Source organism: Anopheles merus, chromosome 2L (assembly GCF_017562075.2).
Source record: "Anopheles merus strain MAF chromosome 2L, AmerM5.1, whole genome shotgun sequence".
In the NCBI taxonomy this organism is placed as follows: domain Eukaryota; kingdom Metazoa; phylum Arthropoda; class Insecta; order Diptera; family Culicidae; genus Anopheles; species Anopheles merus.
The window spans coordinates 33,675,696-33,694,998 of NC_054083.1; the positions used below are offsets into that span (position 1 = coordinate 33,675,696).

Consider the following 19,303-nt stretch of genomic DNA (forward strand, 5'->3'; position numbering starts at 1 on the left):
GATATCTGTTCCCACATATAACGCAACCTAGTTAGCTCCAAACAGAGACCATTCCAATTTAAGCCTTTATCCAAGCACCATCACAATTGCAGCCACTATAGTGCTTACTAAACACTACACCAGTATCATACCGAAATGACATTCCACAATTACCCATTCTCGTGTTTGCCCGACAAAAACATCGTCAGCTCATCTTCCCGCAAAATGCTTCACTCTTCCGTAAATGCTCCATGTTATTGTTTGATTCATTCTTAAAACATCATCCATAACACACCGAACCGCCCTGGTGGAAAACCGTGTCGAGAGATGCATTTTCCCGATAAGGTGAACGATTTGGAGGCGGGGGGAGCGGTATGCTTATTTGTGGAGCCGTGAGACAACCGGGGGCGAGCGTAAGATTTGTTGCATAACATAAATAAAACATGACGCTCACTTTTCCATGTTAAGTGGAATAGAAATGCAAGTCCGCACGCGCGGAGGGGAGAACGTGCCAGCAGATGCGCCGCCCCGCAATCTGCATCTGCACACAGCAAATATTATCTATCATTGTGTTTCATCGTCAGCATCAGCAGCCCTGTGCACACGTTGATGCTTCCCACAAACAGTGGCCGCTCTTTCGCACCCGATATGCTAATGCTTATCGGAAGTGACCCGTTGCGGGTGTCGGAAGAGCAGCACCGAGCAACCAAGGCAACCAGAGCAAAATTAGAACAGTAGGCCGGTGGTTGTAGCAGCTACCAGCAGCAGCAGCAGCAGCACACAAAAGCCTGGCAAACGTTTGCTGTTGCATCCGTTCTGTAAATACGTAACGCAGGCCTACGGCAGGGTGGAACGGTGGCGAGTGACACGCGGGAACGGGGCATAATGCCTGCAACAATGCGAAGCACGGACAGGGAGAGAAAAACATTGCAGCACAGTACTACAGTGCTAATTAAAGTAGCATATCTTGGACGGGTCGGAGAGAGGTTGGGAGCTCCAAGAATGCTTCTACGGTAGCGGATGTAGAGTGCTTCTTTTCTACCGAGTGTGTTCTTTACTCGTGTCGGCTCGTCTCCTCGCCGTAGCGGAAGAGGGCTGTTTTTGCATTCTTCTATCTGTTTCCGCTGCCTGCACTTCTTGCGTGAACAGGACTGGGCTCAACAGTAGCACGCTGGCAGGAGATTTCTTCATCAGCCGCTGCTTCCAGTGCGACGGCACCGACTCAATGGCAGGATCTCGTTTTCCCAGCGAGCGCATGGGTGAAGTTTTGACAAAACACCAGCGCCCGCACCCCAGCAGCAGCTGCAACGGATGGGCTGCCGCCTAGCAGCAGGTGCATCACAAAACTACACACACCACCATGCAGGCTGCAGGCACATTGTTGCTCACCTCGAACGACCGACCGACCCCGAAGAGGCGGCCCAATTTTCGGCAGAACCAAAGTTTCCGGGTGGCATATACACTAAGAATAACATACCCCACCGGACCACCGGCTTTTGCTGACAGCCACCTTCTCTTTGGTGGTTTCGTTTCCCTATAGCCCTCCCAATTCCTAGCAACGCTCCAAACGTTCGGAAAGTGATGACGTACGCAAGCGAAACTTTGCACCTTTGCCGTACCGGACTACCTACTACTGCTGGTCGCCAACTGGGCGCCAGCGTCCTACTGCACGCTACTGGGAGCTTTTCCCTTTTTGCACAGCGGGGTGAAAATTAATGGCGGACAATTTTCTGCTGCTTGCATAACGGCCACCGGCAAACTTCGCGAATGGGTGGATGGTGTGTGTGTGTGTGTGTGCTGCATGTGTTTTTGTGTGCAATTTTTCATCCCAAACGTTCCGCTGCTCGGCGATGCCAACGGTGTACGGCCAGTGCTGTCAAACTCGATTTCGTTGTACAGGTTGAAGAGAGTAATAGAAAATTATTATTTAAAGATGAGTTTTCAATATTTTTTTTTATAATAACACGTTACAAAGCTACTATGTTACATATTGTGTCACCTTTCTCATTGAATCAGTTAATCTATCAGGCTAACACTATAAGGCAAGGCTATAAAATTTCACTTTCGGAAAAAATTCAAAGCATTTAAAAGATTTTCGAATGTGTTTTGAAAGTTTTTTTTTCATTCGGGAAGAATTTCGAAAGTCTTATAAAGGATCAAAAATACCAACCAACCGCAACTACAGTCCGAATTTTGGAACATGCATCTTTTGATCATCCAGGTAAAAAACCTCTTAATTTTTACGTTTCCTATGGTACAGTCATCAACTCGCAAGAATGTAAAAATGTTCAACGAGTAGTTTACTCAAAGTAAAGTACTCGCTACACTGAAATGAAAAAGCGTATAAAAATAACTTCCGCACTAGCATGTATCTGAGCTCAACAAGTTCCAAGAACTCCAATGGACAAGAATATTGCAATATTTTTTCCAATAGACAAGAAAATTGCATTTCTTTCTGAAGAGTTCTTCCATACTGTTACCAGCAAGAAACTTCAAACCTTTTACTCCCCCTAAACTGAAAGTATTTTGACAACCCTGAAAGTTTCCTCAATTTTGATGAAAACTACAGCGCGACACGGTGCATTGCTTAAAACCTTGCGACGACGGCATGATTTGAGCCGGGTTGAGTGCGCGGAATATTGTTTTTCTTTCGCAACCCCACCCCGATGCTGCCTACCCAAACGAGCAGTTTGTCAACAACGAATCCATCCATCCCGTCGACAGCGAGCGAAGCAGCAGCAACAGCAAGGAAAAAATCGCCCGAGATTGTACATAAATGACGGCAGCGATCTCGGGCAGCGAGCAGATGAAGAAGGATTGTTGTCAACGTCGTCAACATGATTTCTGTTGTTTCTGGCCCGGCGTACCGGGATCGCAACTTCACCAACGACGACGGAGCCCGGCGACGACGACGGCAACTACGACGACCGGGCAAAAAGATAGTGGACTATTATCTTGTTTACACAGCTTTGCTCATACCCACATGAGGTAGCTTTTTCCGTCCCAACACGCCTGTCCCCTATCGTACATCGGACCACAATGGCACGGCGCTCAGTGCTGGCATCTCACCCGAACCCGGTCCAGAGACAGGCCCTCCCCATCGTCGAGAGGGGGTCGTTTACTGTGGCAGGTGCAGGTGCGGGATGTTGCAACGTGCGCACATTATGCCCGCTGCTACTCTTGCCAACCGAGAACCAGAACCATAAATCACGTGCCAGCAGATGCAACCGTGAACGGTAGCGGTATTTACTCACCGTTCGTCGTGCGCGGCTTCCACGGCCCGAAACAAATAAATCCTTCATCCTGCAACGGTCGGCTGCGACAGTAAGAAGCGACAAAGCGTGTGCGTATGAGTTTCCACTCCTAATCGCACAATATTGCGCACCTTGTGCAATCCACTTGAAGCTCCACTCGAATCATACCGTGCCGAACCCGATTTCCTCTTGATGTTGTAGTGGAAGGATATGGAAATATGATGAGAGAGATTTATGAGTTTTTTTTTTCTTCAACCTTACTTACCGTTTGGTTCCTTCCAGCTGTCACCTTTTTGGACTGTCGCTTCGCAGGTTACAGCATTTCCCTTGTGAGATCTGTTCGGCCCATTCCGGTTACATTTTCAACGTGCTTGACCTTTTCGGCGCACTACTTAAAGCGCTGTTGACATTTTGAAGGAGTAATCATATCTTCCCGTTTTTTTGTTTTTTTTTTTTGCGGAACTGATCCTGAAATGTAGGACAAAAATTTACATTTTGCCGCAGCTTTGTTATCCTGCGGGGAGCGGAATGACAAAAGAAATTTTCTTTCCATAACCGTGCCATTGTTTCGAGTTTGTGCCCCGTGAAAGGAGGCACTGTTTATTGCAGCGTAGTAGGTTTCTTGGGCTTGCAACTCGACTGCATTGTTGGTTTAATGGATCCGTTCATTCTGTCTGTTTATTTATTCATGATTTTGTTCTCATTTTCATAACCAATCAAACAGACGACGAGATGATTTATCGATATAAAAATATTGCTGCTTCACGTTGTTTTTTTTTGTTTGTTTTGCAATGAATAATTGTATCCTGCACATTTAGCAGTAGTTTATGAATCATTCGATTGGAAACTACCTCGTATCGAAATTAAATTTAGCATCAAATTAAAACCCAACACATTTGCAGCTGAACTCAGTGCACACTGCTACTTTTAATTAAACGATATCAAACTCCCTCCTGCTGCCGTCCTTTACTTCAATCCCTTCAATCAACCTCTAAAACTTGCTCCAGCTTCCAGTTCAATCCCCCCCAAGTCATGGTGCATGCTCTACGTGCTTAATCAACCAGCAAAACTGGCAAAACTATCATTTTCTACCACATTTTCTAATCGCATACCGATCGCGCACCGCGCTGCAACCGGTTGAATGCGTGATGCTTTGTGCCGTGCCGCTGGCAGTCACTGGCGGGCATCATTATTATTTCCGCGGAACAGAGCGTCACGTGCGTCTTCTCCGCCTTCCATCTCCGCTATCGATAGCCGCCCCAACGGGGCACGGGCACAAATTTACACAATGCACTTTACACACTTTGTTGCACGCCAGCTGTGGATTCGCTAGCGTACGCGCGCCTGTCCCTAATCAATCATTCCCCATCCCCGCCCCGAAAGGCAAAATCCGCCCTATAATGCAAATGTATGCTCACGCTTCGGATCACACGGATTTTGCTTGCCGTGCGCTGATCCACGGTGACAAATTACAATGAATTGTTGGCTCAGCCGTGTCTCGTTCTCGCCTCGTTCGGTTTCGTTTCCCGGCCTTTGCTGCATAAATAATGCGCCACCGTACTATTGCTGGATGGCCCCGCAGGCGTGAGGGAATTACTTACGACAGGATTACACGCCAGCCGTTCAAAAAGGCCTCTGGCTTGTTTGCCTCCTCTGCTTATCCGCTCTACATTTGCATTCTCCAATTTTCCTCCCTTCCAGATATCGGACGATGATCGCATGAGCCTTACGACAGCCGTTTCGGATGAGGACGACGGAGAAAGCGTGATGGCCTCACCGTACAAAGCGAAGGCGACCGGTACGGCGGCCGCCTCCTTCAACTGTACTGGCGCTGTGCGAAAGGCGGGGTAAGTATCGCTGGGCAAAACGGTCCCCTTGTGGCCATGTACCTGACCATCTCGCGACCCTTTCGCTTTGCCTCACCTGCAGCTTCCTGTCGGTCAAGAAGTGGCTGCTGCGCAAGAAGCACCAGATCGAGCTGGCCCGCAAGCGCGGCTGGAAGGGCTACTGGGTGTGCCTGAAGGGTACGACCCTGCTGTTCTATCCGTGCGATTCGCGCGAGGGCCGCTCGGTCGAGGCCGCCCCGAAGCATCTGATCATCGTCGACGGTGCGATCATGCAGCCGATACCGGAGCATCCGAAGCGGGACTACATCTTCTGCCTCAGCACGGCCTTCGGCGACGCGTACCTGTTCCAGGCGCCCTGCCAGGTTGAGCTGGAGAACTGGGTCAACAGTATACACAGTGCCTGCGCGGCCGCGTTCGCTCGACACCGCGGCAAGACGGGTACGCTGCATCTGCTCCAGGAGGAAATCTTCCGCCTCGAAAAAGCAATAGAATCGGTAAGTGATCACGCGGACAACATACCTGTATGGACGTTTTGTGCTGTTAAATGTATAACTTGGGGCGTTTGCTCGACAAATCACATACGTTTAGGCGGACTTGTCGAAGTCATAATATAACAAAAATGATATTAGTACCATGTAGTATCTAAAGGCACTCTGCAATTCATTGCAGTCGTATGATTAAGAGGCGAATAATGCCAATTGACTCAAAGTCTCTATATATATATATATATATATATATATATATATATATATATATATATATATATATATATATATATATATATATATATATATATATATATATATATATATTTTTGAATCGTGTGACAAAATGCCTAAACTTATAATGATATTACTATTCCAAACACAATTCTTTAGAGCACAATGCTCTACATATCACATACTTTAAGGCGGATTTGTCACTCAAGCTAATCGTGAAACCGCCAAAATTAGTACTATAACTTGAACTAAACCAAACATATTAATACTAATAAGTAACTTTATTCAGTTGCATTGCTGTACAAATTGCATACCTTGATGGAGATTTGACCCTCTCCAAAGTACTGCTCTAGCACTTTTTAGGACGATTTACAATATATATTGCATACTTTTAGGCGAATTAATTATTATTATATTTTCAGTAATGAACCTCCTAAATCTATAACAAAAAACATTCTCAATACCTTAATAACTTCATTGAACTAATAACTTCTTATGGCCGCATTCCCTACCCCCACCTTGCCTCCCCCCCCCTCCCTTCCCGCAGGATCACAAGCTGAAGCACATGGCGGACCTGCAGCAGAGCGTCGTCACCGATGCGGACACGCGCCACCAGATCCAGCAGCAGATACTGCAGTGGGAGGAAAACCTCGAGCGGCTGCACTGCGAACAGTTCCGCCTGCGCTGCTACATGGCGTCGCTCCAGAACGGCGAGCTGCCGAACCCGAAGTCACTGCTGACGCACGTGTCGCGCCCCACCAAGAACACGCTCAACAAGCTCGGCGTCTTTACGGTGTCGTCGTTCCACGCGTTCATCTGCGCCCGGTCGCCCTCGCTGCTGAACAATCTGCTGGCGGGCCGGGGTGCGACCAAGCGGCGCCCCCCGATCCTGTCGCGGTCGAACAGCGGCTCCAGCCGGCGCTCGATGCAGATCAACTCGCGCGACGAGCCGGAAAAGAGCTACAAGGTGGCGCTGCCGGAGAACACCTTCGCCACGGTGTACCTGCGCGAGGGCATGTCGGTGGAGGAGTTCCTCGCGAGCGCCTGCAGCCGCAAGAACCTGAACCCGATGGAGCACTTCGTGCGGGTGAAGAAGCGCCGGGATATGGAAGATCACAACTACTTTGTTCCTCACAGAAACGATTTGATTGAAACATATGTAAGTGTTTGGAACGGGGCAGGAGCGGGACCGAGTGGCGACATCTTCTAATCCTCATTTCCAATATATCTACTCATCCCTCAGCTACACACCCATGAGGTAGTGGAAGTGTGCGCGAAAATTTTATATCAAGTAGAACTACAACGAACAACGCTCGAGCAGATGTGGGGCTTCTCGGTGGAGGCGGAGCTGATCGAAAATGCGGACCGGCAGGACGAGCTCTGCTGCTACGTGAGCCGCGTCGAGGACAAGAGTGTTGCCATGCAGAACGGTACGTCAGTGCAGAGGAGCGGTAATGCTCAATCCTACCGTGTCTTATCTATTCTTCTCCCCTCTCCAATCGCTCCCACACCAGGTGTCATTAAAGGTGATGAAATAATTGTGATAAACGGTGCAATCGTTTCCGACCTGGACATGATGTACTTGGAAAGTGTGCTTCAGGAAGAACAAGCCTTATGCATGATGATGAGGTAGGTTCGAAGTGCTTTCAACGCACCACCGCTTTAAACTGAAATGCATTGTCCGCCCTCTCATGGACAGATCTTCCCGCACGGAACCACCGGATCTCGTCGGCATCATGCGCTCGACCGACGACATCATCGAGTCGCTGGTGTGTCCACCGCCACCATCGGATCCACCCGTCATTAGCGAGGAGATGATATCAGGCCTAATTGTTCCCGCTCCCGGCTGGCGTAAGTATCCATTCCTTGAAGCATTCCTTGTCTCTCTCTCTCTCTGTCTCCTTCTCTCTGTGCGTACAAGTTGCCTATGGCCGACAATGATCAAAACCGCAAAAAAATCACACACTCCTACCTTGTGCTCTTCTGCCGCTTCTGACGTTCAAAGGACGTTCGTGTATTGCAGGCAAGGAGGTGTACTCGCCGGAGGTCGAAAGCTCACCCGCACCTTCCTCGAACGATCCGCACCTGCTATCGATGGACCGTTCCAAGCCGTCGTCACGCACCAGCAGCTTCGAGATCGAGAATCTGCTCAAGTCGGCCGAACAGGTGACCGGGTTCTGTCGCTCGCCGCAGGAGACGCGCAAATCCAGCCCCACCGGTTCGGTGGCATCGTCCGTGTCGAACGTCATGCTCACACCGTCGCGCCAGCTGACCGATGCGGAGAAGCTGCGCAAGGTCATCCTCGAGCTGGTGGACACGGAGAAATCGTACGTTAAGGTAGGTTAGGGGCGGTGAACAACAACAACGGGTGTTTGATTGTACGGTGAACTTGAACCATTTCAAACTGATTCCCACGGATGCAGCATCTGAACAATCTGCTCGAGTACTATCTGGAGCCGCTGAAGCGTGAAACATTCCTGTCTAATGCCGAGATTACGGCACTGTTCGGCAACATTCAAGAGATCGTCACATTCCAGCGCCAGTTCCTGAACAACCTCGAGGAAGCGCTGGATCTCGAGCCCGATTTCCATCAGCTGGAGCATCCGAGCCAGTTTAAGGTAGGGACATTGCAGTGCCGATGATTTGTTCCGGTGTGCTTTTTATAAACATTTCTGTTTTCTAAACTTAACATTTACACCTCAGAACGTACTGTTTGCCATTGGATCCGCATTTTTGTACTACGTCAACCACTTCAAGCTGTACTCGTCCTTCTGTGCCAGCCACAGCAAGGCCCAGAAAGTGCTGCATCCGAGTAAGACTCTGCTTACGGACCATATCTTCGTGTCTCAAGCACATTCTAACGCTCCGCTTTCTGTCACCTTCAACCTTCAGATGAAGGCAATCAGGCACTGCAGGAGTTCCTGGCCGCTAGAAATCCCAAGCAGCAGCACAGCAGCACCCTCGAGTCGTTCCTGATCAAACCGATACAGCGCATCCTGAAGTACCCGCTGCTGCTGCAGCAGCTGCGCAACCTGACCGATCCGAACGCGGCCGAGCATCTGCACCTGGTCGAGGCACTGAAGGGCATGGAGAAGGTGGCCGAGCACATCAACGAGATGCAGCGCATCCACGAGGAGTACGGTGCCATCTTTGACCATCTGTTCCGGCAGCACCAGAAGTCCTGCAAGCAGCCGATCGATCTCAGCCCTGGTAGTATGGACACAAACCGTCCCCTCAGGCTTTTGACTGTCCCGCGCTCCTACTTCCCGGTTGTCCTGTTTTGGTTTCTGCTTTCGTTTCATTCCACCACCGCCATCTTTCCACTCGTTTTGACCCTCTTTGAGTTTGCCAATAAAAACTACAACAGATCTACAATCTTGCCCATTCTCTTACCCACCAAACGACCTAGGCGATCTGCTCTACTACGGTGGCGTCGAGTGGCTCAACATCAGCGACTTTCTCGGCAAGATCAAGAAGGGGCTGGAGCTGCACGCGATGTGCTTTGTCTTCAAGTCGGCGGTCGTCTTCCTGTGCAAGGAGCGCTTGCGGCAGAAGAAAAAGCTCATGGTAAGCGGTAGCGGTAGTGGTGGCAGCACAGCAAAGGAGTGGAGTTTACTTAACATACTTTGGTGTTTTTTTTTTTTTGCTACACCCATAAAAAATAAACAGGGCGTCTCGAGCAAGAACGCCACGAACGAGGTGGAGATCATCCGCTACCAGGTACTGATACCGGTCACCGAGGTACAGGTAAGGGCTTCCTCCGCCAAGGACATGGATTCGCACTTCCTCTGGGAGCTGATACACCTCCGGTCCCAGCTGCAGCGCCGTTCCGAGAAAGTCTACGTACTGTCGAACAGGTAAGCGCTAATCCACTAAACTAGATTTGGCAAGTTGCTCATTCGATGGATGGAAAGTTTCAATTGAAGCACACACACACACACACACACACACACATAAATACATAGTAGAGACAAGAGTGCCGGGGTTGAAAGAAAGGCAAAAAAAAAAACAATTTCAACGTCTCGGTTGAAAGCAGGGATTTACCGAAGACAAACAAAGCGCACATATGCTGCTGCAGCAGCGCTGTAAGCTGCTACACCGTGTAGAAAGTGCACGGAATAACAGAAATCTATTAATTTAAATCGGATTACGATGCAGCTCGATGCCTGCCCTGAAAGGGCATTACACACGCAAGAAGGTGGTGGGTCGTTGCCCGTCCGGACGCTCCAGGCGCCGTTTTCTGCCAAGGGAAAACTTTCCAATCCAAAACTGGAGCATGTTTTTCTCCTTCGCTGTGGCGAGCTTCCTTTACAAGAAACTGTCGGGTGGGATGGAAGAAAGCGCCAATCCAATTCACTGCCGGCCAAGAGACGAGTACCGCGCCACTCTGTGCAATTTTTGCGGATTAGCAGAGGGAAGCCAGCGTAATAGCTCCCGCATTGAACGATGATTGAAGAAAACAAACTCCCAGCGCCTCAGTTGCTCTCAACAATCTCAATCTCAAACCGGTCGCAAACATCCGCTTCTGTCCGCGAGTACACGACACACGCCAGGGAAGCAAATCACTGGAACGAACACTCTTCTCTGTGAGTGATTTTGTATCTTTCTGCCTTCGCCATCGTTGGGCGAAGGAGTTGTTTTTGCACGCCGGAAGATGCTGCAAGTGTACGGAAATACTTTGAGCAGCGAACGGCACCATTTTACCCCCCAAAACATTCGTTTCCCATCGACATGAGCGCTTGTTACATTACGCCGTGTTTGCCCTCCGAGCGTAATGCGTCTCATCCGGGGCATGTGTTTGTACAAATCTCTCCTTCCTGTTACAGCACCGCCGAGTTCCGTAACGCGTTCCTCAAGACGATCCGGCAGATTATAAGGGAAAGCGTCCGCAACATGTCGATACCGTCGCTGAAGAGTATGGGCGGCAGCACCAACTCGATGACGGGCGTCGGCAACTCTTCTTCCGGCAATTCGCAAACCCTCGAGCGACCAAAGCAGCAGGTTAGTGTTTTGCTGTTTTTTGGGCGGTTGCAAAAACCAGCAAAACCAGTATGGGGCAAAGTTTTAACTCCTGTATTTCCCTCCCAGCCCCAGATCATGCAAGGTTCGCAGACGCTCGGTAAGCCGAAGAAATCCAAGATCAATCAGCGCCACTCGTCCGGAAACATCGACTACGATAACACGACCTCGGGCAGCCAGGAGGCGGACGACCCGCCGGTACCGCAGTACAGTGGACAGTTCCGCATGCGCAGCAAGACGGTGGGCGATGTTGGAGGTAAGAGAGGGAACCATCGGACCTTTTTGCGTACATTTTAAACACGTGATTTGTTCTCCCTTTGTTCTTCCATGTGGAATTTCTAGAGCAAGTGGCCGCCTGCCGACGGAACATGAACGAGCGTGAGCAGGAAAAACCGGACCCCGGTACCAAATCGGAGGGCGAGGACGATTCCCAGCAGGGCACGGTGAAGCCGAAATCTTCCCTGGGCAAAACACCGAACCATCTGACGCTGAGGTATGATGACGAACCCCCCTTTTTTGGAAAGGTTCGTCGCTTGCTAACTTTTGTCCGCCTCTTCCACCTTCTCCCGTTCACAGCACCACCTCGACGCTGTCCGTGGGCAGCACCGGCAGCCAGGCGCGCCTGATACAGTCGTCCCATCCGCCGGCCACCTACCATCCGGTGCTGATGAAGGATCTAGGTAAGCGACTTTCTCCCAGTAGCGATAAGAGTGTAGTAGAGATGTTTGACCCGACCAAGGGTGCGGCCGGCGCGACCACCGCCGAGCGGCCGAAACCGACCCAAACCGACCACCAGGTGGACAGTGCGATGGATAAGCATCTCAAGAACCTCAATCTCGACAGTCTGATACAGACGGACATAGTAGAGTACATGGAGAATCTGAAGGAGCAGCACTACGAACGCGAACAGACCGGGCTGCCGACCACCGGCAGCCTGGCGCCGTCCCAGCCCGGCAGCGTTACGCCGGCCGTCGGTGCCTCCCCACTGCCGACACGGGCACGGTCGCCGGCGACCCCACACGACACTGCCCACACCACCACACACCAGACGCAACCGACCGCGACCGCCTCCCATCCAACGTCCCCTCCCCAGGTCGCACACTCCTCCACCACTCCCAAAGCCCAAGCTGAAGAGCCGACCCAGTGTGCGTTGAAATCGTCCACCGATTCCAGTGACTCCGCCGTAGCGCCACCGCCCGAGATGTCGTCCAGTTCCGGGTCGGGCAAGAGCGATGACAGCTGCTCGGAGCGGGCGGGCGAGAAAGCGTCCGGCAAGGAGCGGCTCAGCTCGTCCGAGGGTGACGGGGGCTCACAGGGCGACCAGCGCTACCACACGCTCAGCGCATCGTCGGCCAACTCGTCGCCCGACGGTACGCTCAGCCCGAAGCCGGAGAAGACAAAGTCACCGAAGCGCATGAAGTCGGTCGAGCGTGAAAAGAGCCCGATTCGCATCATCAAGATCAAGTCGCCGCGGAACAGCATCGACATCGAGCGGCACGTGCGCATCGAGAAGAGCCCCGACCGGGCCCGGCGTGCATCGAGCCCGAGTGGTGCGACTGCTGGTGCTGGTGCGACCGCTACAACCTCCAACAAAAAGCCCCCCGAAGGTGGCATTCTGAAGAAGAAGCAACCGAACGGGGGCGGTGTCGTGGGCGGCATTCTGAAGCGCTCCGTGAGCCCCTCCGTCGGGAGCAAACCGTCCGAAAGTTCGGACAGCACGGCGTCCAAAACGGACGCCAATCTGTCGTCCGACTACGAGCAGTATCAGACGGCCGCGGGCAATCGGTGCTATCTATCGCTGTCGAGCGAGTATCTGGGCGTGGAGAAGGACTACCCACATATCTACCAGAATGCGACCCGCGACGAGAAGGTACGGCGGGCGAAGCGGAGCGCCTCGGTCGGTAGCACCGAGCGGATGCGCTCGGTCGAAGGGTACGAGTCGTCCTGCGGCTACTCCCCGAACACCAGCTTCGATGCGTCCTCGGTCGAGGGCAGCAAAAAGCGGTACAGCATCTCGTCCGAGCGGTCCACCGGGGAGTACCGCAAGCAGGGCTCGTACAGCCGCTCCAGCTCCCCTCTCAACGTGTACAGTCGCGATGTGTCCCCGAACCGTTGCTACGCGCGTGGCCTTTCCCCACAAACTTCCCTGACGCGCGGTCTATCCCTTTCGCCCCAGTCCTCGTTCAAAGGCATCTCGCCGCAGAGTTCGTTCAGTCGTGGTCCCTCCCCGCAGCGCGGCTACAACAGTCGGGGCCCTTCGCCCCAACGCTCCTCGGGACACGCCAGCCGCGGTGCTTCTCCGATGCGTGTCGGTGCGTACTACCGCGGCAGTACCTCCCCCCACAGCTACGGAAGAGGTCTATCCCCGCAGCAAAGCTACAGTAGCCGTGGACCGTCCCCAACGCGCAACAACTACCCGCGGGGGCTATCCCCACAACGACGCGGTAGTCGCCACTACTCACCCCCGAAAGAGCACCACTCCTCGCGTGGCCCAGTGTCGCCGCAGCGCTTCTACAGCCGGGTACCGTCGCCCGAGCGGCACTACGAGCGAGCCCGTGGCCCACTGCCCCTTCCGAAGAGCCACAGTCGCGGTGCATCGCCCCAGCGCACGTACCGCCTTACCTCGTCCCGGTCGATCGACAGCTCCTCGTTTCTGGATTACGATCAAAATCCGAACCTGCACTACGCCCGCATCGAGCACGATCGGCGCGCCTACCAGCAGCAGCACCAGCAGCAGCTCCAGCAGCAACACCAGCACCATCTGCAGCAGCAGCAATACGCTTCCCAGTCGACGCACGCTTCTTGTATGGAGTGCATCATGCAGGACAACATGAAGCCTCCATAGCAAAAAGCCCGCGCACGGCAGAGCCGTGCGCGGAAGAAGTCGTCCCGGGCCCGGCTGTACCATCAGGCCAGCTTCGACAAGTCACCGTCGTTCGATCACGACGAGATACACGTTTAAGCTTGCATTCGTTTTATTTTACATTCGTTTTTGCTTTCAAACAAACACTCTGCACGAAGAGCATGAGTCTGCAAGAGAGTATGATGGCTCTTCCCAAATTACCAGATACAACCAAAGGAAATATAGACCCGGAATACTACAATGCACAGCAACAGCTGGTTTTTCACCACACATCCAAGCATAATCGTACCCCTTTCCTCCGTCAGATGGCTTTGTAGCAGTAAAATCAAAACTAAACTTAATCAAAAATAGTAAATCAAACCGCACGAATAAGTACGAAAGAGAGAGAGAGAACAGTGCAGCAGCGCTTCGGCGCGCCACCTAGCGTCAAATCAAACAACAACAGATGGAAATAGTTAGTGTACGCGCAGTAAGCCCAATATAATATACTCATCCTACAACCGTGCGGACAAAGGAAGACAGGCGTTGGACAGGGTGCTAACGTCCGTACGGTGTCATCAACACGACACCTAGACAGCTTGGTGTGTAAACAACTTATAATCCAAGCAGCATTTCACCCCAAACCGCTGTCGCAACGAAATCAAATCATCCCCCACCTCACCACCACCAACATCGCAAAAGACCTGCTGGATCTGCACTGGAATCGGTGTCATTTCAACGCGCCTATCACGCTTCAGTGTTTGGGTTCGGTTCACGATACGGTTTGTTTTGTTTGGGGACACATCCGGATCCGAGGACCGGAGCGGAAGCATTGAGTCATTCAAATTTGTTTCAAAAGTGACACTAATTTCGACACTAACGTTCCAGCGCCGTGCAGTTTCAATCTGGACAGAGGTTTGACCCTTTCCAAGGGTTGTGTGTACTAGTCACGGTTGGGGTTGCGAAGCTAGATCTCCCCCTCGATTGGGTTAAATATTCAAATTTGCAACAAGTAAACCAGCGCCGCGCGTACTAGCGTGACGGTGGACAATCTGGTTTTGCCTCCTTCCTACCTCCATCCTTCGCACTAAACTAACGTCTCAGGCACAACGGGCACAACAGCGAACGATTCACGGTACACGCCCTAGCTCCGTCCTGCGCTATGCAGGACCTCATCTTCCTCTCCTTCGGAGTGGGTAATATGGTTGCGAAATTAAATTACCGACCAAACCGCACAGTTTGCCCTTCAGCCAGAGCTGCTTGCCTCCTAAGTGTGGATGGTGGTGACGTGAGAAAATTGAATGACCACGGAAACGAAACTTTGCAACCCGCCCCCATTCCCACCCCCCTGGTAACTGGCTCAGGAATTCAATTACGAAACTGCAACGCAAACCGCAGTCGCCCCAATCGACCGACGTGTCAACGTGGATTGGCTCTTGGCTTCTGCTCGCCTCGCGGTGTGGTCCCCCATTCATTTCCCTGCCCTTGCTCTCCCTTTCTTGTACCTTGTCCACAAACTCCCGGGACGACCCTCACCACACTTAACTGTTCGGTTCGAGATGATCCAGTAGGGCGTTCCTAATGTGTTCCCATGCATACCGTACCAAACAAACAAACACATACAATGACGCATAGGTGAAGGTAGTAGCATTGCTGCAGGTTACAAATCAAACAGCTATACGTATACCCCGTACAATAGAAATATTCAAACAATATCTCTATACATATATTACACTATATAATCGCAACAACAAAAACAGCCAAACGACAGCCAAAATAAATACAATGGCGTAGCCCGTGTTAATCAAACAAGAAAAGCAAAACAGCAACCGAATATACTAATAATCCAGTACTACACAGCTACATACACAGCACTCATATATACTCGTATATACACATATAAAGCAATTATACACCAAACATCCTTACCGTAGCGGGACAGTTCCCTAACTTTCTACTGAGATGGATTAGAGCAATAGTGGTATGGTACCCGTACCCCGTACCGCGTGTCTGTTAGAGCCAAACTGTTAGCAAAACCAAAAACAATATTCGTACTAATATATACATATATACATACCATATATACCAAAGTAACAATTGTAATACAGGTGAGTTTATACAACAAACAACAGATAGTCAAAGTCGCCGCGTACGCGACGCAACTATAGCCCCCCCCCTCCAACTAGCATGTTAACGATGTAGCGAAGCGAAACTCGTAGCCCTTCGAGCAGATAGAACTACCAACTACAAGAAAAAACCTACAACAATAATAATAGTAAGTGCAGTTGTGTTGCACCAGAAGCAAATAGAGCAAATACAGCCCTGCCCCGTTTTCAACGACGAACCGTTCAAGTAACCGAAAGGGAATTGAATTGCACACGCAAGTTACCTCTCGTTTTGCTGAAGCGAGCTGAGATGACAATTCAGCTACTACCTACTACCACTTTTCAGTTACACACACACACACACACACACACACACACACACACACACAAACACACACAAGGCACACGGCCCACGGGGTTCCTAAGTTTCCCCCCTTGCGGGACCGAGTTGATCGAGCTCGATCGATGAAACAGGCTGTAGCGGACAGAAACCAAAGCAACAAACCGCTACCAACGCTACTCTGACGGTGTGCAGTGTGCATACACATACACATTATACTAACCAGCAATGGGGAGCGGGAAAAATGTTGTGATTTTGTGCCAATTATATTGTAAGACCTTTCCGATTTCGGATTGATTACCGGTATTTAATATGATAAAAAAAAAGAAAGAAAGAAGCGTAACACGATTTTAACACTAGCGAAAAGGTACGACTTAGTTTAGACGAATTTTTCCACTCCTCACCAGATGTGGCGCGACAGTTTTCGTTAGCAGAACGTTAGTAAAAAGTAAAAAAGCGAGCGCCAACCTAACAGCGTTTACAGCGAGTCGGGTTGACGTAACGAACGCGCGAACCGCACGGTAGGGAATCGGAATGGTTGTAGCAAAGGATTTGCCAAATGTAACACTTTATCGACAATCGGGTGGGTTGAGAATGCACGACTGTATCGTCTTAGTGTGCTTTTGCGTTGCTCGGTGTTGTTCGACTGTTCAAGTGCCACAGAAGCGTAATCTCGACAAAGCGTTACGGCTGTTACCTTCGGTTGTGGTAACGCACTGCGCTTGACACGTAACATGTATTTTTATTATTACAATAATGTTTGTGTTTTCGGTTCGTGCCAAAGCGTATTAAGTACATCTCTTCCATCCATTCCGCTGCGTTCGATGTTTTGTTTTTAGCGTCTAATTCTATCTCTATTTAAGGCGTAAGAGTCACAGAACACAGTGGTAAGGATCGATCGGTAACGTTTAAATGATAGTATACATAGGTAAGAGCAGCGAATCAACGTTTTATAACAACAAGAACAAAAAAAAACATTAAACCTTTTTACAAGCATTAAGAATTTGTAGCGTAATTTATAGATAGAGACACATTCCGGTTCGTTCGTTCAATGCGTTTTACTTACACGATTTTGAACATGGAAAAGAACAGTAAGAAAATCGATTCTTCGATCAGCTTCCTTATGCACAACCGCTATCGTCCCGCCACAAGGAACGGCAATTGTGGACATTTTACTCCAAAAATCAAAACCAAAAACCAAAAAGTAAAGCAACCCGTTTCAGCACTGATCTTGTAACTTTCAACTCAAATGCTACCACTGTACATTGCACTCTTTAATGGATTATGAAAAACAAAACAAAAATCGAAAAAAAAGCAGCAGCAAAGAACTCTTTAAAACAATTTAACTAATCTCACGAGGAATTCTATTTTTCTACAATGCATCTTTTTATCGCTTGCACGGTTTAGGGGAGGAGACGCGGACTAGATAGAGCCGGTAGGAGGGGAAAGCTAGCTAGAGTTTTAATCGAATGGAACTATTACCCTTTAGCATTTGTTACGATTTCGATGTGTTGATGGCATGAATGGACGCCGCCACAGCGGGAGACACTAGAGCAGCTCACTAGGTTGAGCGGAAAGCGGGATTTAGTTAGGACAACGAGAGATTTTTCATATTATGCTGTTACACTGTTTTCGGCGCCTTTTTGGTCAACTATAACTGCACACTGCAACTATTCACTAAGTCACGGCGAATGCGTTGTTTAGCGAATTTCTCCTTTCCCTCGGCAGCAGCAGCAGGAGAAGAGATACGGATGAGAGTCTTTTAACGGTAGTGTAAGCATGTACGAGGTGACGCCATTTTAACACTAACTCGATTTAGAACAACACAGAAACGCCACACAACACACTGTACACGACGCTAGCGACATGACATGGGACTGAACTGTACGCGAACGACACAAGCCCTTAGACAAAACCACTGTAATTGCTACTGTAGCTACTTGTGACTATGCATGCACTGTAGCGTGTCCCCACGGACGCCCCAACCCTTGTAGAACCATTACAAAAAGCAGAGGAAATAGATAAAGGCGGGAGTAATCGCAGGTGTACAACAATGATGCCGAAACCTAATGCCCAACAGCCTTACATGCGTGCTGCCTCTGAAACCGAACGACTGTTATTGGCCGACACGTAGCAACACCGACACCCAGCCCTCCCCCCACCGTAGGCCGTAGTAGTGCGTAGTAGCGCGAATGCGTAACCCCTCCCCAGCCCTGGTGGTAATGTTGTTCAAAACCTTCCACTAACCACCAACGATGCATATTCGTCAAGGGGCTAAAGGGTATAAATAAACTGAACTTTACGCGCGACTAATTGCACGCGCTCTCAAGCAAAGTAAACGAGAAATGTAGCAATGTTATAGGAGTAGAATTGCGAAGTAAAATTGTCCTGCTACCACAGAAAAGTACGGCGGGCACTTGCACGAAAGTGTCCCGATGGTTAACACACCTACTTTAGCTTCCCTGCCCGGTCCCGCTCCAATCGAATTGACTGTCCTGCCCCTGCATCCTGAATGTATATTCGAACGATCGGAAAGCTTTCCTGTTATTTCCTCCAGAAACTCATTTCGGTTGCTAGTCTAGTGCAATTAGTTTATGATTTTTGTTATTTTTCTTTATTTTCATTTTTCTGGTTGTGGCATATTATTGTTTTATTGATGAACTTCTTGTCCTACTTACCGTTTATGTATCTGTGTGTACGTTGTTACCTCAAGCTTTTAAGACTAGTTGTGTACGTTCTGTACGTTCCTATTATACCAACGGCATAGAGACTGATGAGTCGCGCGACTGTACTTGCCTTAAAGTTCACTAAAATAAACAAGAAAAATAAGCCAACAACATAGTTAGCCCAAACCTTTAGCGTATCTTATATGTATATTAGTATTGTTAGCTAAAAACACTAACAACAAACTAGTAGTCCCGTCCCACCCTCTCGTGTAGAGAATCGTTAGCGTTAGCAGTACAACAGTACGTTTGATAAAGATTTGATGCAGTAAAAACAGTACTTCTTTTGCGATTATTTCACATTAAACCTGTATAGCAGTATAGATCACCAAACTCAAAACTTCCCCCATTCATCATGCGTGTGCGTGTGTACAAATACTCACCCACTGCGCTTAGCAAGCCACCAGCCAAGCCAAACCAAGCATACGAGCTGAAGGTGAGCAATGGTTACTTCCCACTTGGCTTAGGCTCTTAG

At 49.9% G+C, this 19,303-nt stretch overlaps 1 protein-coding gene and 1 long non-coding RNA gene across 3 annotated transcripts in view; one reads left to right on the top strand and one right to left on the bottom strand.

Moving 5' to 3' along the window:
• The window catches only part of LOC121593877, a 102,225-nt gene that overhangs the window by 76,970 nt on the left and 5,952 nt on the right, over nt 1-19,303 (top strand). For both annotated transcript variants that reach the window (XM_041916625.1, XM_041916626.1), the window contains exons 14-29: nt 4,935-5,080; nt 5,163-5,574; nt 6,347-6,958; nt 7,043-7,229; nt 7,314-7,428; nt 7,499-7,650; nt 7,823-8,136; nt 8,223-8,417; nt 8,503-8,611; nt 8,692-9,009; nt 9,209-9,366; nt 9,469-9,656; nt 10,626-10,800; nt 10,888-11,074; nt 11,161-11,311; nt 11,395-11,498. In XM_041916625.1, the coding sequence (XP_041772559.1) occupies nt 4,935-5,080; nt 5,163-5,574; nt 6,347-6,958; nt 7,043-7,229; nt 7,314-7,428; nt 7,499-7,650; nt 7,823-8,136; nt 8,223-8,417; nt 8,503-8,611; nt 8,692-9,009; nt 9,209-9,366; nt 9,469-9,656; nt 10,626-10,800; nt 10,888-11,074; nt 11,161-11,311; nt 11,395-11,498 (3,523 nt within the window). The remainder of the gene's footprint in view (nt 1-4,934; nt 5,081-5,162; nt 5,575-6,346; nt 6,959-7,042; nt 7,230-7,313; nt 7,429-7,498; nt 7,651-7,822; nt 8,137-8,222; nt 8,418-8,502; nt 8,612-8,691; nt 9,010-9,208; nt 9,367-9,468; nt 9,657-10,625; nt 10,801-10,887; nt 11,075-11,160; nt 11,312-11,394; nt 11,499-19,303) is intronic.
• Nucleotides 2,645-3,687, bottom strand: LOC121593880. Its single transcript, XR_006004858.1, has 3 exons — nt 3,499-3,687; nt 3,234-3,421; nt 2,645-3,153 (listed from the first exon to the last, which is right to left on the bottom strand). It is a non-coding gene; the product is annotated as an uncharacterized LOC121593880 (long non-coding RNA).